This window comes from Vanellus vanellus (genome assembly GCF_965231255.1).
Source record: "Vanellus vanellus genome assembly, chromosome: 17".
Lineage (NCBI taxonomy): Eukaryota > Metazoa > Chordata > Aves > Charadriiformes > Charadriidae > Vanellus > Vanellus vanellus.
In genome coordinates this window covers 6,975,467-6,997,299 of record NC_138922.1, presented here as the reverse complement: position 1 = coordinate 6,997,299, position 21,833 = coordinate 6,975,467, and the positions used below count along the sequence as shown (strand labels likewise).

General features: G+C 51.8%; 1 protein-coding gene across 1 annotated transcript; it reads right to left on the bottom strand.

Moving 5' to 3' along the window:
• Positions 1 to 495: 495 nt before the first annotated feature.
• Positions 496 to 20,741, bottom strand: EVPL (envoplakin; the record flags this gene model as incomplete). The annotated part of the gene is made up of 21 exons (XM_082492121.1): positions 20,664 to 20,741; positions 19,997 to 20,151; positions 19,202 to 19,325; positions 18,413 to 18,538; positions 18,044 to 18,082; positions 16,699 to 16,860; positions 16,027 to 16,134; positions 15,261 to 15,356; positions 14,661 to 14,786; positions 13,584 to 13,730; positions 13,286 to 13,440; positions 11,650 to 11,747; positions 10,892 to 11,073; positions 9,121 to 9,299; positions 8,559 to 8,697; positions 7,442 to 7,635; positions 6,770 to 6,920; positions 6,101 to 6,184; positions 5,905 to 6,015; positions 4,758 to 4,850; positions 496 to 3,945 (listed from the first exon to the last, which is right to left on the bottom strand). The coding sequence occupies exons 1-21, from the start codon at positions 20,724 to 20,726 to the stop codon at positions 496 to 498; spliced, it is 5,982 nt and encodes a 1,993-aa protein (XP_082348247.1). The 5' UTR covers positions 20,727 to 20,741.
• Positions 20,742 to 21,833: the final 1,092 nt, after the last annotated feature.

The window sequence follows — 21,833 nt, the reverse complement described above, 5'->3', positions numbered from 1 at the left end:
TCAGGGGGAGCAGGAGTCCACAAACCCTTTGTAGATTGGGCTGCAGGGCATAGGATTGCATGGGGGGAGGACTAGCTGTGCCTTCGGCCGCTTTGCAGCCTCAGCCTGCAGAGACAACACAGCCACAGAGACACACGTTCTATGTTTATTGCATGCAGAAGAATGACCCAACACTCTGGCTCTTTCCTCTTTCTGGGCAGAACCGCGTTTAACTGACTGCCAGTGGAGTTCTCGCAATCAACCCCCCCTTTGCTGTCACAGCAGCACCCAGGGGACTGTGGGGACCCGTGTGTGTCGGGCCCTTACACGCTCGCGATCACGCTTTCTTCCTCACACGGCCAAGCTGTGCTGGGAAGCAGATAGCTAAGATAGAAGAGTATGCAGCCCTAAATGCTAGATGCTCCGTTCCTCTGATCGCTGCTGCCTCCATGGGGAGAGGTGTTTTGAAGGGATGAACTCCTGAAGGAACCAGATCCAGTACGTGCCTGAATCCATTCAATGCCTGAACCGCGAGAGCTTGGGGGAACGGCTCGCCTGGTGGTACCGCTGATACCCCTCCGACATGGCTGGGAGCAGCAGGAAGCTGCTCAGCGAATCCTTCTGGCAGAGGGCCATGGCCTCCTTGTAATTTATCTTCTCTTTCGTGACAGGGTCAATGAGATCTTTTTCATAGTTGGACTCATCCTGGAGCCTGTTGGCCAGGTCGCCTGTTATCATCCCTGTCTGAGCAGCTTCCAGCACTGGGATGCGACCAGTTTTCTTGGGATCGATGAGCCCTCCGGTTAGATGCTGGACCTCCAGGTAGGGGAAAGCACTGTCCTTGGTCATCCATCCCTTCTGAACTGCTTCCCCCACAGACAGCCTTCGTTTGGTCACGGGGTCCTCAATCCCTGTGAAAGCTTTCTGGGCGTTGAGCAGTCTCTGCATGTAGGTCTTGTCAATCAGGCCCCTCTCAATTGCCTTGTGGACTGAGAAACGGTCCCGAGAAATGAGGTCTATGATGCCCCCTGTGGCAGCCTGGGCTTCCAGGAGCTTCTGAGCTGTCATGGGATCAAGCAGCTTCTTCACAACAGCAGTCTTGATGTTGTACTTGGTGTCAGTGGTGGTGTCATACACCCCAGCGATAGGGGATGTGTCATCACAGAAGCCCTTCTGCGAGGCTGGGGGGAAGAAGCTTTGAGTTTGGTGGGTGGTGGGCGATGAGAGCGGTGATTTGGAGATGATAGAGCCAATAGAGAGGGACGGGGGAGGCTTGGACTCCCCAGCCACCAGCAAGGCAAATTCGGAGATCGGAATCTTGCCATCCCGGTACAGCTGGTACTCCTCCTTTGTGATCCTCCTCAGCCTTAGTGCATCATCGATGGAGTACTGCTTCCCACTTTTCTTGTCAAGGAGAACTGAGACTTCCCCGTTTGGGCCCAGGGTGGTGACTTCCTCCCAGTCACACTCCAGCTCTTGCAGCTGGATATACTGGCCTCTGTCTATGATACCTCTCTTATAGGCCTCGTAAGGGGACATATCCTTCCCTGTGTCAGGGTCCAAGATAGAGATCTTGGTGGAGAGGTTTGTCTCTCTCATCTGGGTCTCGTGGTTGATTTCTTCCCGGTTGACCCTTGACTGGAGATCTCGAATGAACCTCTCCTTGTTGTAGATCTGGTCCTTCTCTCTAAGGATGTCTGCTTCCAGCAGGGAAAACTCATGTTCCAGCTGCTTCTTCTTCTGCCTGTCATTTTCAGTTCGTTGGCTGAGCAGTTTGGACTCCTCCCGAAGGAAGAGGACTTTCTGCTGCTTCTGCCTCTCCAGCTCCCGCAGTTCACTCTCCAAGTTGGCTCTCTCCTGGATGGCCAGGTTCCTGGCTTTCTGTAGCTCTGTCTCTTCACGAGCCCATGTCCTCTTCATGCCTTCAGCTCTCTCGATCTTCTCCCTGAGCCGCCGTACCTCCTCCTCTGCCTTTTGCTTGGCTCCTCTCTCCCTGTTCAGCAGCTCCCAGATGCGTGCACGTTCACTCTCCAGTGCTCTGTCCTTTTCCACTCGAATTACCTCCTTGTAGATGGTCTTCTCCTGGGATTTTGTTTTCTGCAAGACATCAACTTGCATCTGCATGTTCTTGCATTCTCTCTGCAAGCTCAGCACCTCCATCTTCTCCCGGTCCAGCTCCAAGCGCAGGTTGCTGGCAGACTGTTCGAGGACTGGATCCTTTTCCAACTTGACCACTTCTTCCATAATGATCTTTTCTTGCACTGGGGCTGGGCTCTCCTCCAGCTCCTTTATTCGCAACGTAATTTGTCTCATCTCCTTCTCCAGTGCAAGCCTCTTGCTTCGATCCTCCTGAAAGTTGAGCAACTTCTCCTGCTCTTCCACCAGTGCACGAACCTGTTGGACATCACGTTCCAGACGCCGCCTGTTGCTCACCTCCTCATCCAGACTCCGGCTCAGCCTGTTGTGCTCATCTCGGAGCTTTGGATCCTTTTGAGTCAGTATCACCTCTTGAACAACTACCTTTTCCTCTGGCTTTCGCCTCTCCAGTAACATGTATTTATTCTGCAAGTCATAGATTGCATCCTCTGCAGCTCTTCTCTTTTGAGACATGTTACGCACCTCTTGACGCAGGCGATCAGCTTCTTTTTCCAGGAGTGGATCATTCTCATATCGGATTACTTCCTTGTTGACCAGCTTGGTTTCCACCTTGGATCTCTCCCTCTTCCATTCATCCCTTTCACCCTGCAGCCTAATGAGCTGCTCTTGGGTCCTGCCATTGGTGTTCACTAGTTCATTGAGCTGTTGTTTCAGCCTGTCAATTTCTCTAAGAATCTCTGGACTCTTCTCATGTTTCACCACCTCCTCTATAACCTCCTTAAGCTCCACCACCGGTTTCTGTGACCTGAGAACATTGAGCTCTGCTAAGGCCTCTTCCACTTCACTGTCAATCTTTGTCCTTTTCAGAGTAACTTCCTGCAGCTCCCTTTTCAGGTGTGCAATTTGCCGCTCCGTTTCAGGATCCACCAGGAAAATCTCATTGACCCTCTCTTTAACCTCTACCCTTGGTTTTTGCTTCTCTGCAATACTGTACTGGCTCTGCAGGTCTCCCAGCTCACCTGTAAGCATCAAGTTCTTGCTCCTCTCTTCTTCAATCAGAGTTTTAAGCTTGGAAGACTCTCTCAATAACTCTGGGTCCTGCTCTACCTGCTTCACCTCCTTAACAATAATTTTGGGTTCTGCTGTTTCAATTAGTCTTTCCACCTCCTCAATCTTGTTCTTCACCTTCACTATTGCTTCTTCTGCAGACTTCCTCTTGAAGGATTCCTCATCAATTTGTAGCTGCAGGGTCCTAACAGATTTCAGCATTTCTGGGTTTTTCTCCAGTTTGATCAGCTCCTTCACCACCACTTTCTCTCGGATATTGGGCTGCTTTCGCTCCAGCATGTGCAGCTCTCTCTTAAGCTGCTCGAGTTCAGAAGCAGCAGCCAAGCTTTCCTCCTGGAGACGTTTGATCTCCTGACGAAGACTGGCTGCTTGGCTATCCAGGCTTGGATCTTTCTCAATTTTTGTGATCTCTTTGGTGAGGAGTTGGGCAGGAATGACCTTCTTCTCACTCTCCATCTGGGCAAGCTTCTGGCTCATCACTTCAATGTCTTCTTGCAGGCTCTGCCTCTTTTTGCCTTCCTCTTCGATTTGCTGTGCCATCTTAGACAGGTTGCTCTCCACCTGTGGGTCTCTGTAATACTCTATCACTTCCTTTTCTTCCACTCTCTCAATGGGCTTTTGAGTCTTCAACATTAGCAGCTTGTTTCTGTGTTCTTCCAGGTCCTCTTCAATCTTGGCCACTTTCCTCCTTTCCTCCTCCAGCTGTGATTTCAACCCCTCAGATTCCCTGCTTGTTGTGGCTTTGATTTCAGATTGCTGGGTTTGCTCATGTACAGCTTCAATGTCCTCATGCAATTCCTTCTGCAAAAGAAAACCAAAAGAGAATTAAAAAAAAAGGGGGGGGGGGGAGGGAAACCAAGTCACTTTTTTAATCTGGCGCAGAGGCCTTTTCCATGACAAGGCACGGAAGGAGACAGAACTGGTACAGAACCCCCAGGGAGCCTCCAAATAAGGCTGTTTGTAAATGGCAAATGAGGACGCATTCCCACCGTCTCAAACAACTGTCTTGGTGTGTCTTCCCCTTGTCAGGGAGCTGCCGCAGCAGCCCACAAATGCGCTTTGTGCTGCCTTGGTGTATCTGCAGCTGAGGGAGGGAACCGTGGCCTGTCCCCGCTGCCCAGCTGGTTCATGGTAGCATCACCCCAGTTTAATCTCTTGTCATCCAGACCAGAGACCTTTCCTACAGGTGAATCAAGCCCTAGAAAGGCATAAAAGTGCTATTGCTTTGAAGTGTTTCCAGAAGGTTGTGAGCACTAAATTCCAGCCACGTCCACAAATAAATCTGAAATTCTCAGTCTGTGAACATTGATCAGATACAGCTGAGAACAGGACTTAAGAGCCCTAATCTTTTTTCCTAGCATAAACTACAGCCTCGGTAAAGAGTTGGGGGCCCACAGAGGTGATGAAAGTCAACCTGAGATCAGTGTCAGTGAAACTGTGGTTACTTGTGGTCTTTTTCTCACAGGGGTTTCCATTCCTGTCCTTCCTCACACCTGGATGTGGAGATTCCGGGCAGGGTGGGGGGATGCCAGGCTGAGCATAGTGCTGACAGCTTCGGAAAGATCACTTCAAACCCCAACCTAGAGTACCCCAATCTTGCTGTTAGCTGGTACCTTCTCAACAATCTTCTTGGCAAACTCCAGCCGGCTGAGCTGCTGTTTATTTTCTGCTGCCAGTTCCATGTAGAGCTTCGTTACATCATTTTCCTGAAAAAGAAACAGCGGTGAGAGCCTTGTCCCCCTCACGCTGACACAGCTCTGTTGGGTGGCACACTCTCCCACCCCTCCTTTCACCTGAATGCACTTGGTGTACTGCACTATTCCAGGGATTAGTGTTTTCAACATCTGACTTCCTAAAGAGACGCGGAATCTAAGGACTCATGCAGGAGATTCTGTCCCCTTTATTCGAATGCCTGTTGGGTGTCTGCTAGCCAACACAGGGTCCAGACTTCCAAATTCACCTTGGGCCACACATGGGTAGCAGCTGGCAAGCAGCCCAAGGTGTGGCAGGAGAACTGGGGTGTAATTGGGAAGAGCAGACAGGAGCTCTGGCTGAGTCCTATCCTCAGTACCCACTCACTTGTTCTGTCCAGGTAGGTGGAAGTCAGTCTTTAACGCACTACTAAAACAGGTCCCCAGATTTGGAGACAGGTCCCCAAATTTGACACAGCAAACACCATTCAGCAGTAATAGTCAGGAAGGTGGAAAATGACCCGCTCTTTGCCATGCTTCTGCAGGGTTGAGACACAGGTTGAAGACCTCCTCTAAACCCACTCCTAGAAAAAGCGTTGGATTCTTCTGGAAATAGAGCAGTTTCTACGCAGAGATATGTTTTATATTTAAATACCAAGTCATACTCAAATCTCAAGAGAGATCTGGCAAAACAGTAACCATCTACAACAATCTTGTTGATCCCAAATGCAGAAAATGTGTAAAGGGGTTTGGAGGAGAACATCAAATTGACCTATATCAAGGGATGCCTGTGCAAGCCCACGCACCTACCCTGTAAGCTTTATCTTGACACACAGTATGGTAAGGAGGCATCATCTGTAATCTCAACCAAAGGTACCAGACACAGCCCTAATTCTGGATCTCATATGCTGCTTTGCCCCATAGACAGAGAGATTCCTGATGACGTTTGTCCTTGGATGAGGACCATGATCGGCTGTGGCTGTAAGAGTGGATTATGGCCTTGCAGAGCACACGGGGCTCGGGTAAGGAGCTAGACAACGGTTTCCACACCTTCATCTTAGCATTTTACCTGGGCCTGGATGCTTTCTTGTAGGGGGGTCACACGCAGCCTCTTTGCAGCAAAGTCAGTCAGGGTAGGGTCCAGAGAGGAGCTGTATTTGCCTGCTTGGAGTTCGTAGTCCTGTTCAGAGCAGAAACGGAAGAATCAGTTGGGATCTCTCGAGTGAGACGCTAAGAGAGTGCTACATGGAAAAACCCAGACATACATTGAGGGTAGACTGCACGTTCCGAGATAGTCTGACCACTGCATTCTTCTCAGGCTCCTTGCTTTCAATCTCCTCCACCAGCCTCTGCAGGAGAGACACATGATGTTATGGACAGATTGAGACACAGCAATCCAGTAATACTCTTGCAGGCAAGAGTATTCAGCCTGGTGCTGAAGGAAAAGTGAGAACAGGAGGACATTTAGGAAAGCCTCCTGGACTTCAGAGGATCTCAGCAGCACCCTCACTGGCCGTGACCTGCCTCACTGATTTATCATGAGATAAATACCAGCCAACACAGAGACCTTCACATCTCATCATCTGAGCTAGTCATCTTAGGATCTGCTCGAGGAGAGAAAGATGCAGGGCCTAGATGCAACATCTCAGCACAAGGTGCAATCTTTCAGGATCTGGGTGTGTTCTCTCCCTTGAGAGGATATCAACCTAGGGGTGGCTAGCATAGATGAGGACACCAGCACTGGAGATGAACACAGCAGGACAAGATACATCATCTGTGGGCTGCAATCCATAGTTTTCCTTGTTCTAGTTCATTCACTGTGATGGGTGAAGCACACAACTAGGAGCTGGTTGGTACTATTTTGCATACTGTTAACAAGCTAATTCCCCCATCCCTGTAACTTCACAGGTTATGATGCTTGCCCTGGAACTCACCTTCTGTGCCTGCAGCTTGTAATTGATCTGGCTTGGCCCATCAGTGGTCTTCACTTGGTGCTTCGGTAGGTTGTTCATCCAGAACATCAGGTTCTCATTGGAGTTTTGGAACTGCTGGTAGGTGAGACTAATACTTCTGAGGGTCTTCTCTCTGCACAGCACAAAGGTGAACAGGAACATTAAGGGCAAGGGCAAAGATTCACGTGCAAATTCCCAAAAAGACACTTTAGTGAGAATGTCACCACAACAGACACCAAGATAAAAACAAGAGGGTGACAACTGGTCCCTGAGTGGGGAGCACAACTCTGTGCACATCAGGTTTGCTACTGCACATCAGGTTTGCTACTGCAGCGTGAACACAACTTGGGAGATGAGAGAAAGAAAAAGGCGGGCAACCAGCAGCAATGCCTGTGAGAAGTGTTAAGCACCGACGTCTCTCTGGGTAGGGTCACTGGGTCGGGCGGAGGCCAGCAGTCAGCAACTTAAGACTGCCTTCTCGCAACGATCTGGAAGCTCAAAGCTTGTGGCAACTGCGCAACAGAACAGACCTGGTCCCCAGTATTACAGCAGAGCGGTCAGGATCAGGGTCCTGCCATGATGAAGATACTCTTGGGACTCTAATGCTGGTCCATGTTAGCTAAGAGGAGCAGAGATGATGCCATAGTTCCTCACCGCTGATCCAGCTGGTCTGCAACGGCATGGTAGCGATCATTGAGGACCTGCACCTCCCGCTTCTGCCGGGGCAGGTCAGGACAGTACTCCTGGAAGTTGTTCTGCACAGCGCTGCAGCTGTGTTCAGCATCCTTGAGCCCCCGGTTCAGCTTCAGCACACAGTCCTCTTGGGCCACCAGGTCCCGCTTCATCTTCTGCAAGGGAAAAAGACACCTCCAGGTTTGTACCAGTCGATGCACCAACCAGAAATACCCTCCTCAACACTGTTACTGACTGTGTGCCACCTGGGCGCCAGTCAGGCCCCAAAATAGACATGAAATGTGGAGAGATGTAGCAGCGAGACTTGTTCGGTAATAAAGGCAGGAAGCAAGGTGGGTTGGATGGTGCACAGAGCAGAAGGGAGAAGTTTTGGGGAAGGCAAAAAGGGTCACTGTGAGTCAAGGGTGAGAGCTAATGATGGGGCAGGGAGCATGGGAGCAGGAAAGAATATGGATAGGTGTGTGGCAAAGCAACAGAGGTTGGATGCTAAGAAGTTCATCACATATTGAAGAGGAAACTCCAGGGAGACCTATAAGCGCCTAAAAGAAAGCTGCAGAAGGACTTTTTACAAGGGCGCATAGTGATAGGACAAGGGGTAATGACTTCAAACTGCAAAAGGGTAGACTTAGATTAGATATTAGGAAGAAATTCTATACTGTGAGGGTGGTGAGCCCCTGGCCCAGGTTGCCCAGAGAAGCTGTGGCTGCCCCATCCCTGGAGGTGTTCAAGGCCAGGTTGGACAGGGCTTGGAGCAACCTGGGCTGGTGGGAGGTGTCCCTGCCCATGGCAGGGGGTGTGGAACTGGATGATCTTTAAAGTGCCTTCCAACCTAAACCATTCTATGATTCCATATTTTAGGGACCTGAAAGGTAGCCTGGGAGGGACAGAGCTTTTTTCTGGGTAGTGAGTGCAAGTCAGCCTGCGACACCAACATAAAGCGTTCAAGGAACAAGTCCACAGACAGGCTCCATTGCTGGTGCCTTGGAGTGCTCAAATAAGCACAGTCCAGCTCTCCCCACCATTGCTACCTGAGCTCAGAGATCTCCCTTCCCTAACAAAGGGCCTGATGTTCTCCTACCTGCAGATCATTGGCCCGATCCTGCAAGGCATTGGGGGATGCAGGAATGATGCTGTCCTGAGCCAGCTTGGCCTCAAACGTGCTGACGATCTTGTCTGTGTTCTCAATCTGAGTCTCCAGGTTCAGGGCAGCCTTAGCCCTGGGGAAGAGAAAAATGACAAGACAAGGTTAGCTACAGAAGAGCCCAGTCTTCTCATTTTCTCTCTGATTTTGCATGTCTAAGCTTATTTAATATCAGAGAACAAACAATATACACTCGCAACCCTGTCGTGCAGCCTAGAAGTCAGACGTATTGCGTTTCACTGCACACAGCATAGCTGGGACGCACACCCGTTGTGGTGGACTGTGCACAGTGGGGGGATCTGACCACAGATTACCTACAGGAACTCCTTCAGAGGTGCCTTTGATGATGGATGGAAGGTTTCCAACCCGCTCTGGGCTAGATGGACCTCAACCAAAGCCCACAAAGACCAAACGCATTTTCTCTCATGCTTTTGTGTTGACACCTCTGTGCAAGGGCTTCCTCCCCTCACCCCCACCAGGCCTTGCCATCATCACTTACTTCCCATTGTACAGGCTGGAGAGCATATTGACATCATTGTATTTGCTCCTGAGGGCATTCAACGTGACAGGCAGCTGGGAAGCCGAGGTGCTGGTGGGTTTCTTAGAAAGGTAAGTCTCGCACTCCTTCTGCAAAGCATCCTTGGCCGCCCCCAGGTTCTCAAGTTTCTTTGTTGTTTCCTGGCACAGCAGATGGGAGCAGAGTCACCCAACGCAGTCATAACAGTGCTGTTGCGAAAACGTGTCTCCCCCAGGGGCGGATTTTGCTGTGGGGCTAAGGGTGCGGTGGCCCTCTCATAAGGAGTTGGCCCCTGTGGCACTGCCCCATCCAGACTGTGGCTGTCTGGCAATGGCAGGGTGTGGGAAAGAGATCAACGCAAAGATGGAAGAAACCAACCTGCCCGAGTCCATCCTTCTGCCAGGGCCAGAGAAATACCCACAATGAAGTACTACAAACCCAGACCTTATCCCAGAGGAAAGGAGGGGTCCCTCCAGGGCACTGCCTTTTTTCCTGTCCCCCTCACATCTACCAGTCCGTACCCCCCCAACAACTGAGCCAAAACTGGTCTGTGGATTAATTCCCTCTATCCCGTTATCTTTTAGGCTACAGACTTGAGAGTGAAGGGTAACAGCATCCACACAACAAGGCTGAGGACTCCCTGAGACTGGTGCCTGGTCCATAGTTCTGAAACGAACGGACCGCCCTGCTCCAGAGCTGAGCCAAGGGAAGAGCCTGCGTTTCTCTAGGATTTGCCTTAACCAGTACCGTTTCAAGGGCTCAAGCCAACCCGAAACCCTTGCAACTGCAGCACAGGGTTGTCCTTTGAAGCACCGGCTGTCATCTCCTGTGTGTCGAGATATTAGTTGTTTAGCTTAAATAAGTAAATTTTAATTGGCATAAATTTCTTAGGGTTATAATATGGTGTGATTTAGGCTGTTTGCCTAGCTTTACTTAGCATGAGTGGCTAGATTTGCTGAAGCCTTTAGGCCACAATAGAGTTAATTTTCTTAGGAATTTTCCTAGCAGCTGGTACAGTGCTGTGTTTAGCCATTTAGTATGAGGAAAGTGTGAATAACACATTGATGGTTTGGAAGTGTTTCTCCCCTAAGTCTGGGACTTCAGTTCCCCATGCTCTGCCAGCGACCACAGGTACACCAGAAGCGCAAACCAGAAGATAGAGAGGCTACAACCATAAGCAGAGACTGCAAATCAACAAGATAAGAGCAGTCAATGGCCATCCTGCCTGGACACAGAGAGAGAATCCAAGGAGGTGTTAGGAGACCCCAGACCAAAAATCACCATTGGACTAAAAGATGCGTGAACAGTACGTGAGGGGCAGGTGTATAGATCGTGAAGGTATCATTGCCCGGGGATTTCTTTGTTCTACATCCCTCTCTGGAGGCACCCAGCCTGGGCTGACCCTGCTGCTGTACCTTTTGATTCAATTATATATTTTCATAAAATCTGACACCTGGGACTCTGCTGCAGGAAACCTGGGGTTGAGCCTGAAGGAGGAGGGAGCGTGCCCCAAGAGTGTGTGTGAAGAGAGGAAAGGGGCACCCATCAGCTCACTGGAGTCACCCACTGCAAAAGGACCCTGATCCGAGCAGTGACAGACTCGAGTGCTGTGTGTGCGACTCCTTGACCGATGTCTGAATGCTCGGGCAGCGGCTTCTCCTTTAAGTGCAATTCCTGTGCCAGTTCTGTTTTGGGCCAAGGACACGGCGCTATCAAACTCATCCTGCTCCAACACCCCCGCAGCAGCACCCACCTGCTGGTGTTTGATCCTCCGGGCAAGGTCATCTGTAGGGTCGCTGCAGTTCACTGGAGACCTCACTCGGTTCAAGACCTCCTTCTCTACCTGGACCAGGTCCTTGCCAACACGATCCAGGCTACCGAGAAGCTGGTCAGCTTGGGGATCATCCTGGACTACAGGGGGGCTCCTGGCCAGAGCTGCAGTGAGACACAGCTTCGGTTAAGCCCCATTTCTCGTTTGCCATCCCTGCCTTGGAGCACAGCTCTTTCCCTGAGCTCTCCCACACGTGGTCCCTAAAGCTCCAACTCCCTCTCACGACAGCCCTGCTGCAAAGCTCTGCCCTGTATGTTCTGCAGCTCTGAAGCACACAGGCTGCTTCTCCCGAGCATGGGGTTGTGATGCAACCATTAGCAATCCAGTTAACATTTCCAGTCTGCAGAGTGTCACGCACGCGTGTGTGCCTGCCTGTAGCAAAGGCTTCGGAACGTGGTTTTAGCTCTGCCCTGTTGATGGAGCTGGAGGTCAACCTCAGAGGCTTGAGAAGGGCAACAGGGAGTTTAAGGGAATTGCCTGAGATCACGAGGCAACAGCACTGGGAGTCAGGTTATCCCATCGGCTGCTCTTTTCCACAGAGCAGAAGGCATCCTCGCACTGACCCGCAGGTACCCCCGCCTGCCCGGCTGGGTGCTCTGCTTCCAGCCGGGTCTGGGACCTCTGCAAGGCAGGTGGCATGGGCTTGCTCTGGAGAGGGCTTGACTAACCGGCTGACATACCCTGCTGGCTGGGCTGAACCTGCTCCTTGTGGCTGCGTCTCAGGGTGCTCTGGACCGCTGCTCGTTTCTGCTTCACCGTGTTCAGGTCCCCTTCCAGCCTGTGAGCAGAGAGGAGCAGCATCAGGGCACAGGACGGGAAACTGCTGCGCTCAGCAAGTCTCCACAGAGCCCAGCCCGGCTGCGGCTTCGTGCCTCTGCTGGACAGGGTGTCCCCAAAGGCAGGGGAGGTGTCCCCAAAGGCAGGGGCAGGCTGGGACCCTGCAACCTATTGCAACTCAAAGATGTCCCTTGGGAAAGGGGACAGCAGCAAGAGCAGCCGGTTGGTTCAAGCAGCTGGTTTCTCCCAAGGGAGCCAGTGCTGCCCAGCTCTTGCCAGATGCTCACAAAGCGAGAAATTTATTTCATATCACCGCAGCTCTTTGGGGGAAGTGAGTAGAAGTAGCTGCTTCTGCGGCTGCAGCCCTGGAAACGCCAAGGCTCTTTTGTAAGGATGGTTCCCTTCTAACAAAACTAGAGCTGGGGTCAGCAGGAGCTGGAAGGACCAAAAAAAATGTGTGAAAAAAGACTGATGGAAGCAGGAGGAGGGGCCTTTGAAGGACCAGGCTCGTTCACATCCCTGCTATGGGCTGCTCCAACTAAACACCTGATCTAAAACCAGCAAGTCCCAGCTTGCCTGGCTGTTGTCAGAGGAGGGCTGTCCCTCTGCAGCACCAGGGCATAGACACGTGCAGAGGGACTGAATGGTGCAACAGGCTGAGAAATAAAACAAAGACAAATGTTTTGCATGTAGGAAGGGAAACAAACACTGGGAAATGAAACAAGTTGTCAGACACGGCCTGAAAAGAGCAAGATTTTTCCAGGCAACACCGGCAGAGCTGTTCTCCAGGAAGACATCGCAAAAAAAATTCTTTTCTGTTTTTAAAACACACATGAAACCCATAAATCCAAAGGATTCAGTAATCTGGGATGTGTGAAGAGGGGTACGCGCTCAGGAAGAGCAACGCAATGAAGTAATCACGCCTGCATGACTGGGGAACCAAACTCCTGTTGTGGACACGTCCAAGTAACTCTGAATCTGGGCTGTGGGCCTTTCCCCAGCGCTTGAGCAGCACTGATTTACCCAAGCACCCGGGGACATGATTAAAAAGGTAATGCCAAAGCTCCCTGCTCCACCACCCCATCCTGTGGGAACCACAAAAGCTGAATGAGCAACCAGGCAGTAGACTACACGGTGGTTCAAGGAATGTTTCTCAGTCTCCAGCTGGGGCTGGCGGAGAGGAGATAGCACAGATAACTCTGTCCTGTTTGGCAAGTCCTAAGCTCCAGACTGATTCTGCAATGAATTTAGTCAAACCTACGCGAGTCACGTGTTTGGGTAAAGAAATCAAGCCTGACTGCCAGAAAACTCTTTGACAGCAAGGTCTGTACAGCGTGTAGCGCTGTCGAGGAACTGCAGGAACCTGGAGAAGATACTTGGGTGCAGGGAACAATCCATCTCCGGGAGGGATTTTGTACTGGACAGTCAAGAGGTCTGTTCACAGCTGCTATTTCTCTGCGGTTGAGGCAGTCAGGCTGGCTATGACCTAGGAGTAAATATGGACATCTCTCTGGGTCAGGCTCTCCACTGCAGACTCACCTATTGACCTTATCTATGGACTCGGGGTCTGGTGGAGGGATGGAGAAGCAAGCAGAAGGTGCCTCCTGGACCACACCAGTGCTGCTCTGCACCACCCACATCTCCGGGTTGCTGTTGTCCTTCAGAGTGTACTTGTCACCTCTGGTCAGCTGCACCTGGGACAAAGACACAAAACCCTGTGAAAGGCTTCGCTTTCTGGCACTAGGCTGGTTTCTCCCACCATGGAGCCAAGATCTGGAGTAACCAAAGTTACTCAGTTGCCTGCCTCTTCTGAGGGTACTGCTAGTCAAGCCCTCACCTCCCCAGCATCCCAGTCACAGAGGGTGTCCAAGGTGAGGATCTGAGGGGGACGCATCCTGCGCAGTTTCAGTGGGCTGATCTCTTTGCTCCTTCTCTTCAGGTCAGTGATGCTCTTCTCTGCCTGCTTTACTGCCTTCTCTTCATTCTAGACAAAACAGGGAAGACAGTGGTTGTGACCAGGCTTGAATGAGAAGGAAGGGGGGGGAGTGTCACACTACAGTGGTACACTGGGGCCAATTGTCCATCCTTGTGCGGTTACTGCTGCGGTGGAGTCAGAAATGTCTCCATTCTTGACCTCTCCATGTCCCTTCCTCTTCTTTTCATTAGCAACGCTCTCCTCAGTTTCCTTCACTCACAGCAGATCTGCCCTTGAAGGCACAACCTGAGTTATCATTAGGTGATCCCACACTGTCATATTAAACCTCCTGGAGAAGTTTTTCTTCTCAGAAGAGGAACAGAGACCTGCCAAGAGGTGGCCACATTCCAGTGTCAGAAGGTACCGAGATCCCAGCACTTCTTGGGATCAAAATGTGTTGCATGCATGGGAAGATACCATGTTGAACACATCCCCTCCCTCTCTCCTGGGCAAACGTTTCTTCCTATCTGCATCTCGCCCCTGAGGTCCTATTTCTTTATTTCCTCCCTTGCCCTTGGCTCATGACAATGATGAGGAGATGGGAGAACTCTTCCCTGCTGCTTGGATGTCAACACCTCACACTCTCCGCGGGGCCTCTAATCTAATTGTCTCATGGTTAGGGCAAAGTGCAGCTCCTCCCTGCTCTTCTCCTTTACTCTGATGGTGATCTGGGGCCTGGTTGTGTGTCACTGATGGGGATCAATGCCTGTCCCAGGGGTCCCTGCCCCACAGCACGGACCTTCTGGGGCTACAGGGACTGAGCATCCAGAGCACAGTATTGTCATGAGCTTCCCCCTCTCTGGCGCAGAGCTGGGATGAGCTCTCCTGGTATGGTTATTTACCCACCTCTTCCCTTTCCCCACTGTTATTTACAGGGAAGGTTGTAACATTTGGTCTGCCCCTTAAGTCTGGCAGTACCACCAGCCCTGAAGACCTTACCTCCAGCTGAAGCAGGAGATCTGACACCACCCCAGGGCTGTCTTTGTTAAACTTGCTGTATTTGGTGTCCAGGTCAGAGTTCATCTTCTTCAGGGAGCGGCTCACAGCCTCAGCATCATCCTGGAACTGGAGGTACGGGCAGGAAAACAGTCGGGGTGGGAGGACATTACTGTTTCCAAGTCCAGTGGAGTCTCCCAGTTCCCAGCGTCTCTCCCAAGACCTGCCTGGGGCTCACAAGGCCCTACAGCTAACCCTCAGAGCATGTGCTTGGACAAGGACCCTCCATCTCCTGAGCCACAGGCAAATAATCCCCATCAACAGACAAGCAGCGGGTAACAGCAGCGGACAAACCCTCCCCTCTTCTCCAAGCTGGCACACTGTCCCCACAACAGGGTTGATCAGATGAGCTAAGAGCCAGTCCTTCACTACAGCATTAAAGGATTGTGTTTTGAGAGGCGTTTCCCCAAAATACCCTGGCTAGGTGCAAGCAAAGGATCTCCCATCCTCATCCCTTTGGTGGCTCTGTTTCCAGAGCCCAGCCTGCCCACTCCGGCCTGACCCTGCAGCCACGTGGCCTGTGCTCTCCTCATTGCTTTTTACCTTCTTGTAGCTTTCCACGCTTTTCAGCTGACTCTCCTGGCAAATGCAGAGATTCAGGAAATTCTGCCACTCGTTCTTCAAGGCTTCCTGGTGAGCCTGTGGTGGGACAGATCAGGACTCAGTGGGCTCCAGCTAGTCCTACCTCCCCCACTACCGGTCTCCTCTCCCCCAAAGTCCCAGAGATCAGAGGAAGGGTAAAGACCACTGTTGAGCAGAGGCAAAGCTATACCCAGGCATTGCCTGATGCTGAGCCCAAGCAAGCCTACTGCTCCACAAGGACCTGGCTCATACAGAGCAGCCACCATTTCTCAAGGGGTCTTGGCTCCGGTGGTGTGGGTGCCTGTGAGCCCACCTCGGCTTGCCACTGCATCTGCAGGCTTGGAAATGCAACCTTGGAGCTGGTTTCACCTGGGAGAGGTCACGCTGCGTCACAGCTGGAGTTTCACAGCAGTATGAACGTGTCTGCATTGACCACATGTCTGCGCACCAGACCGGGAGCTGGTCCCAGCACGCACATGTTAGCCATTATCTCCTGGACATTTCTGAAGGGTTGAAGACCCTACACTGCCCCCAGCCACCATAGGGCTGGAGCAGGCAGAGAGCTGCTGCAGTGCAGTTGGTGCAGTATGTGAGGAAAGAGAACAGAGCAGCTCTGCAGAAGAGTTGAAGAGGTCTCTTCCAAACTGTCTGCTGGCTCTTGATCCACAAATTATGGAAAGCATTCTCGTTGTCTTATAGGGTTTGGGAGGAGACCCCCTTTCCCTACCTGGATAGGCTTGACAGCTGGGTGCTTTAGCTCAATCATCCTATCCCCATCGTCCTGGAGATGGTTCACAAACTCCTCCTGGCTGAGCAGCTCATTGGACTTGAAGTCCTGAAGGGGAAGAGAAAGTTCATGACAGTGGGAGCACAGAGCCGTCTCCTGGGGCACCAAACCCCACATAGCAGAGAAAAGGCTCCCTTGTTTGTTTGTTTTTGAAAAAAGAAGGGGCTAGGCAAAGCTCAAACAAATTAGACACGCTTGGGCCTCAGAAAGCATCAGGGCATTCATTCAAAGAGCATTTTCCTAAGCAATTATCCCTCTGTTCTTCCTGGTCCCAGCACAGAGCAGTCACTGGGTGTTGTACTTTGGATGTTGAGGCTGACACGACGCTGAGCCCTTCCCTCCCCTCTGACCACTGAGCCTCACCAACAGCTCTGTAATATATGATCCCATGTGCCAGCTCAGAGGACAGGAGGGGATGCACAGAGTAGCTCATCCTTAATTCCAGCATGGACCCAGAGCACCTTTTCCACCTCTGTTTCTGTGCCCAGTGCTTTCGCGCTGCCCTGGGAAAGCACCAGGCTCAGGACTGGTGGTGGATGTCTAGGAGGCTGGGATCCACCTGCAAATCTCCTGCCCCCATGGCAGGGCGTGCTACCATCCCCAAGAGCTCACCTCGTACTGCCGACGCACGCTCTGGACATCCATCATTTGGTCACTCCAGTCCTGCTTCAGGATCCTGGTCTGCTGGTCCGTCAGGTAGCCCAGCTCCTTGGTGCAGCCCTGGAGGTGGTGGTACAGGCTGCCCAGACTCTGCCCTCGCCAGATGGAGGCTTTCTGCCCATGCACACAGGAGAGAGACAGAGTTGGTGCTCAGGTTGAGGAACCCCTTTCCCCTCCTCCTCCTCCCCAGGACCCTGCTTGTGTTGCACGTAGAATAGTTTGGGTTGGAAGCAACCAGTAAAGGCCATCTAGTCCAACCCCCCTGCAATGAGCAGGGAGGGACATATTCCATTAGATTGGGTTGCTCAGACCCCAAACCAACCTGACCCTGAATGCTTCCAGGGATGGGGCATCTCCCACCTCTCTGGGCAACCTGGGCCAGTGTTTCACCACCCTCATTATAAAAAACGTCTTTCTTATACCTAGTCTAAATCTCCCCTCTTTTAGCTTAAAACCATTACTCTTTGTCCTATCACAACAGACCCTGCTAAAAAGTCTGTCCCCATCTTTCTTATAAGCTCTCTTTAAGTAGTGAGAGGCTGCAATGAGGTCTTCCTGAGCCTTCTCTTCTCCAGGCTGAACAACCCCAATTCTCTCATCCTGTCCTCATAGGAGAGGTTCTCCAGCCCTCGGATTATCCACCAGGAGATTCCCAGAGACCTTGGCAAGACATCTGCCGCCGCCTGCTCTTATCTGATGGGGCTGCCGTTCCCTTTCCCTCCTTCACAGACAGGCTATGTTTGTCTAACCAGAATCTCAGGTGCGGGCTGATGCCTCGGGCAGCCCGAGAGCTGGCCCAGCTCTGCTGTATTTCTCACAAATGCCATTCCTCAGCATTAACCTTCACGGGCCCAGCTGGCTAAACCCAGGACCTCCTTCCTGGCCACCTCGTTTGCTCCAGCAGCTTGTTTCATCTCTGGAGCTCTTGTAACAAGATCAGTGCAAGCCTCAACATTTGCAATCCTGATTTGGAACAGCCCATGGGCTGGGACAGGGCTTCCTGCTGCCACATCCATAACCCTGTGCTCACGGACACGCAGTCAACTCCAGATCAATGATTCATGAAGAGGAGAAGCACAGATCTCACCCACAGCAGTCCCCTGAGGGCAGCGAGCGTGCTCTCAATTTACACCCATTCCAAGTTAGGAAAGAAATGGGGAAAGAAAACGATGGACACAACTTCACTCTGCAAGGCCAGAGGTAGCTCCTGCCCTGAGCTGGGCATTCCCTGTCCATCAGGGAAGATGTTACTCTGCTGTATGACCCCATCTGTCCAGAAAACCGCTGAGAAACTTACCAGCAAGTCCTTGTACTGGCTCTTTAAATCTGCCACATCCTGGGTTACAACACAGCCAAGACCAAGGGAAACAAAAAAAAAAAAAAAAAAAAAAAAAAAAAGAGGGGAAAAACGCCATTACCAAAACATGCAGTAGATGCTGATGAGCTGATTTATAGAAGGTGCTTTAGAAACCTTGCAGGAACCACCTCCCTGGCCCCTGTATGGCTTGATTTGTCCAAGCTCAGGTCTCCCCAAGCCCTCTGCAGAACAAGGGTAGATATTCACTGTGCGGAGGAGCAGATGGGACACACGGCCAGACAGTGAGCAGAGCCCACAGGGTCCCGAGTGAAGCAGATGGGAACAAGGAGGGGATGGAGGGTGCCTTACCCCACAGTGGAGGTTCTTAATCTGGAGGCCATAGGCTTCAATCTCCTTCTGGAGGATGTTGTGCTCAGCTATTTGCTTCTCCAGCTCTGACATGCCTGGGCCGTACTGTCCTGCATTGACTTGTTTCTGTGCAAAAGGAGTTAGGCAGAGACTAAAGCAAAAAGACTTCATTTCAGGGAGAAACCCCAGTGAGTGCTGGCAGGGTATGAAAAGGTCTGGTATCTGATACCAGTCCAGGAGGAAGGGAAGGGATCTTGTTGTTTGCCCTCATTGCTGTTGGTTGCCGTTTCCCCAACCATACACAGAAGCAAAGACAACCAGGTCATAAAACCCTGGTGTACCAACCTACGCTGAACCAGCCATCCTACCCACGGTGCCACGCAGTGGATGGGCGTAGTAACCATCCAACCTTCAAGGGAATTCAAGCTGACTCCAAACTGAGCACTGCACATATCCAAGACCTTGCAGCGTGAAACCTTAGGATATAGGACTGTGAAGTCCTTGAAGACATCACCTTCTCCATCCTTTCATCCCACATCAGAGCATCTCTACCTGATCCCCCTCTGGTAGCTCTTAATCTGAAGGGGTCAATCGAGGGGGTCCTCCAGAGGGTTTTAAGAGGTGGGAGGAGAGTCCTTCTCCTGCCCAGAGCAAGTGAGTTACTTCCATCACCCCAATGTCCCTGCATGATGCCAAGCGCACGATGGCTGGCAGAGCCCTACAGGCAATAGCAGACATTATCTGGCCTTGTAGGAGTTGGGAAACACATCAAAAACCAGCTGCTGTTACCATCTTTTGGTCCAAGATCCTGGCCCAGTCTACCCTGGGCCCCACATCAGGGATGTTCAGTTGTTCGTAGAGGGCTCGGTACTCTGCACATAGCTGCGTCACGCGATCGTGGAGCTGCTGAATGCTGCCAAGGAGAAAAGACACATGTCTCTGTGTCAGCTTGCAAGGGGGAGAACCACGGTGGGGTTTGTAGAGCTTAAATTTCACCCGTAAAACCCAGGCTACTTTGTTGTCCCTTCTTGACATGGCCTCCTTCATCAGTGGAGGCACTTGTCCTGGTACTCTCCATCTCCAGGGAAGTCTCAGGAATTACAACCCAAGAGGAAGCTGCAGGGAAATCAGGGCTGTCTATTCCCAGCTAGAAAACAACCTTCTCTCCTGAATTCCACCTAGAAGGGCTGGAGAGCAAAGGGGAGCAAAGCACCAGAGGCCAGCTGAAGCTCTTCTCCCATTCGAACACCCAACTCTGCTTGCCTGAACGAAAGGCATTCGTTTTCAGAAAGGCAGAGGAAAGGGGGATTTGCCCCGGGAGTGGGGCCATGTTTTACCTCTGTATTTTTCTGGTACCTTTTACAAGAGCTCCCAAATAAAACTGGGAACTCTTGGGTGATCACTCTGGCAGCCACGCTGCACACAACTATCTTTACAATATATTGGCAGAAGCCCTGATTTAGTCTATGGGATGAAGGGGGAAACTCTACCTGTCATGGTAATGACTGGAGCTCAGCCTAGATCCTGGGAGGGTTCCCAATTGCTCAGTGCCCCCATCATACCAGTCCCCCCAGTTGTACTCACTCTTTCTCTATCTCAATAGCCTGAGGGTGTTTCAGCCGCTTGGCGCGGTCCACGTCCAGAAAGAGGTCCTTCAGCAGGGTCTCCGCTTCCTTCAGGTTCCTGGCGTTCTCCTGCTGGAACTCAAAGGCCTTGTTCTTCTGGTGATTGCTGGCATCCTGGAGACCAGGGAAGACAGAGGAAAAAAAAGCCTGGTTGGGCCACACAGACCTCACACCATTCTCCTGGGCCAACGCAGAAAGTCCAGATGCTCAATGTGCTGACCACAGAGGAACCCTGGTGCGAGGGTGCAGCTGGGGAGCGCTTGCCCAGCTCAGCTGCCTGCTTCAGCATCTCTCCCACCCAGGGGACCAGTATGGCTCAGGCTGGCTGCCTGCCTCTGGGTTTGCTGGGAGGCACAGGCTGTGCTGCTATAGGTGAGACAGCCCTGGCTGTGGGAAGCATGAGGCACTGAGCAGAACGCACGGAGATTAGAATTTGGGAGGCCCTGGTATGCAGCCCCAGGGGCTGGGAGGCTCTGCAGGGTGCTCTGTTCCTCCCCAGCCTCGAGTCAGCCCCCAAACCTGCACCAGCAAGCTGGTGCACAGAGCAGACACCTGACCTGTTATCCTACACACTGCATTTCTAGGCAAAGCCTTCCACCTTCCCACCACCCTCTGCCACAACTCACCTGCTTGAGTCTGGACTGTGTCTCCAGGATGTCCTTTTCCACCTGGTCGGCATTTGTCTGCATGCGGGAGATGAGTACAGCCAGCTCATTTGTTGAGGACCTGAGAGAGGGAGCAGCAAAGCAGATGGGTGGGTGAAGGCAATTCTCACTCTCTTCATCACTGCCCAGGACCTAACACAGGTGTGGCTCTTCAGGCCTTTCCCCCATGTCCTCCTGGTCTCCAAAGAAAGAGCCTAAGCTGTGGCCAAGGGCACGGATGCATACAAGTGGCCGGTGCCTCACTGTTGCCTTCAACCAAGTAAAGGTAAGAGGCAGTGTGTTCAGAGCAAGCGAATGGTGGTTCTTTGGACACCACACAGCTCATGGGCACAGCTCCTTGCCACAGGACACTGCAGATGCTCAAAAGTTCGTGTGGATTCACAAAGCAGTAGAGGAAAAAAACAAAAAGAAACCACCAAAAAAAAGCCAACCCCAAACAAACGAAAGAAAACAACAAAAAAATTGCTGCAGGGCTCACAAACGCACTGACACATCTGGGTTGGGAAGACCCGAAGCCACAGACAGCTGGAGGCCAGGAGAGTACCCTGCAGAGGCAGCACAACACGCTTGCCCTGTCTGGAGGTGCTTCCCTGGGTGTCTGCCCTTGGCTGCTGGTAGAGGTGGGTGAGATGGCCCTTCAGCCTGTCCCAGATCTGCTGTCCTGCGATCTTGTTTCATGCAAAGTGCTCTGCAGTTCAGCCCACTGAGATGCTGGAGAGCCCAGTGCCACCCCAGGACCAGGCTGCAGTAGACAAGGACTTGCTACACAGACTACAAGCCCCTCTGGGCACAGTGTAGGTTGTTGCAGTCATGCTGCTTTCAGGGCTTGGGGACAAATTTCCCAAGGCCACAGCACAAATACCAGCTCTCCTCGCCCAGTGAAGATTCACTGAAGGTCCCCATCAGACCATTCTCTATTGTCTCTCACCTCAGTGCCATCACACAGCCGATGGGTACCATCACAGCCCTTATTCCATCACTGTTATCATAAATGAGCACTGAGAGCCCTGCTGAAACAGCTGGATCCAGAGCCCATGGCAAGGCCCAGGATGGCTCCCAAAGCTCCCTGCGGACAAGGAAGCACAAGCCTTGGTGCCACCTTTGTCCTCCTGTCCTGTTGTTTCTAATACC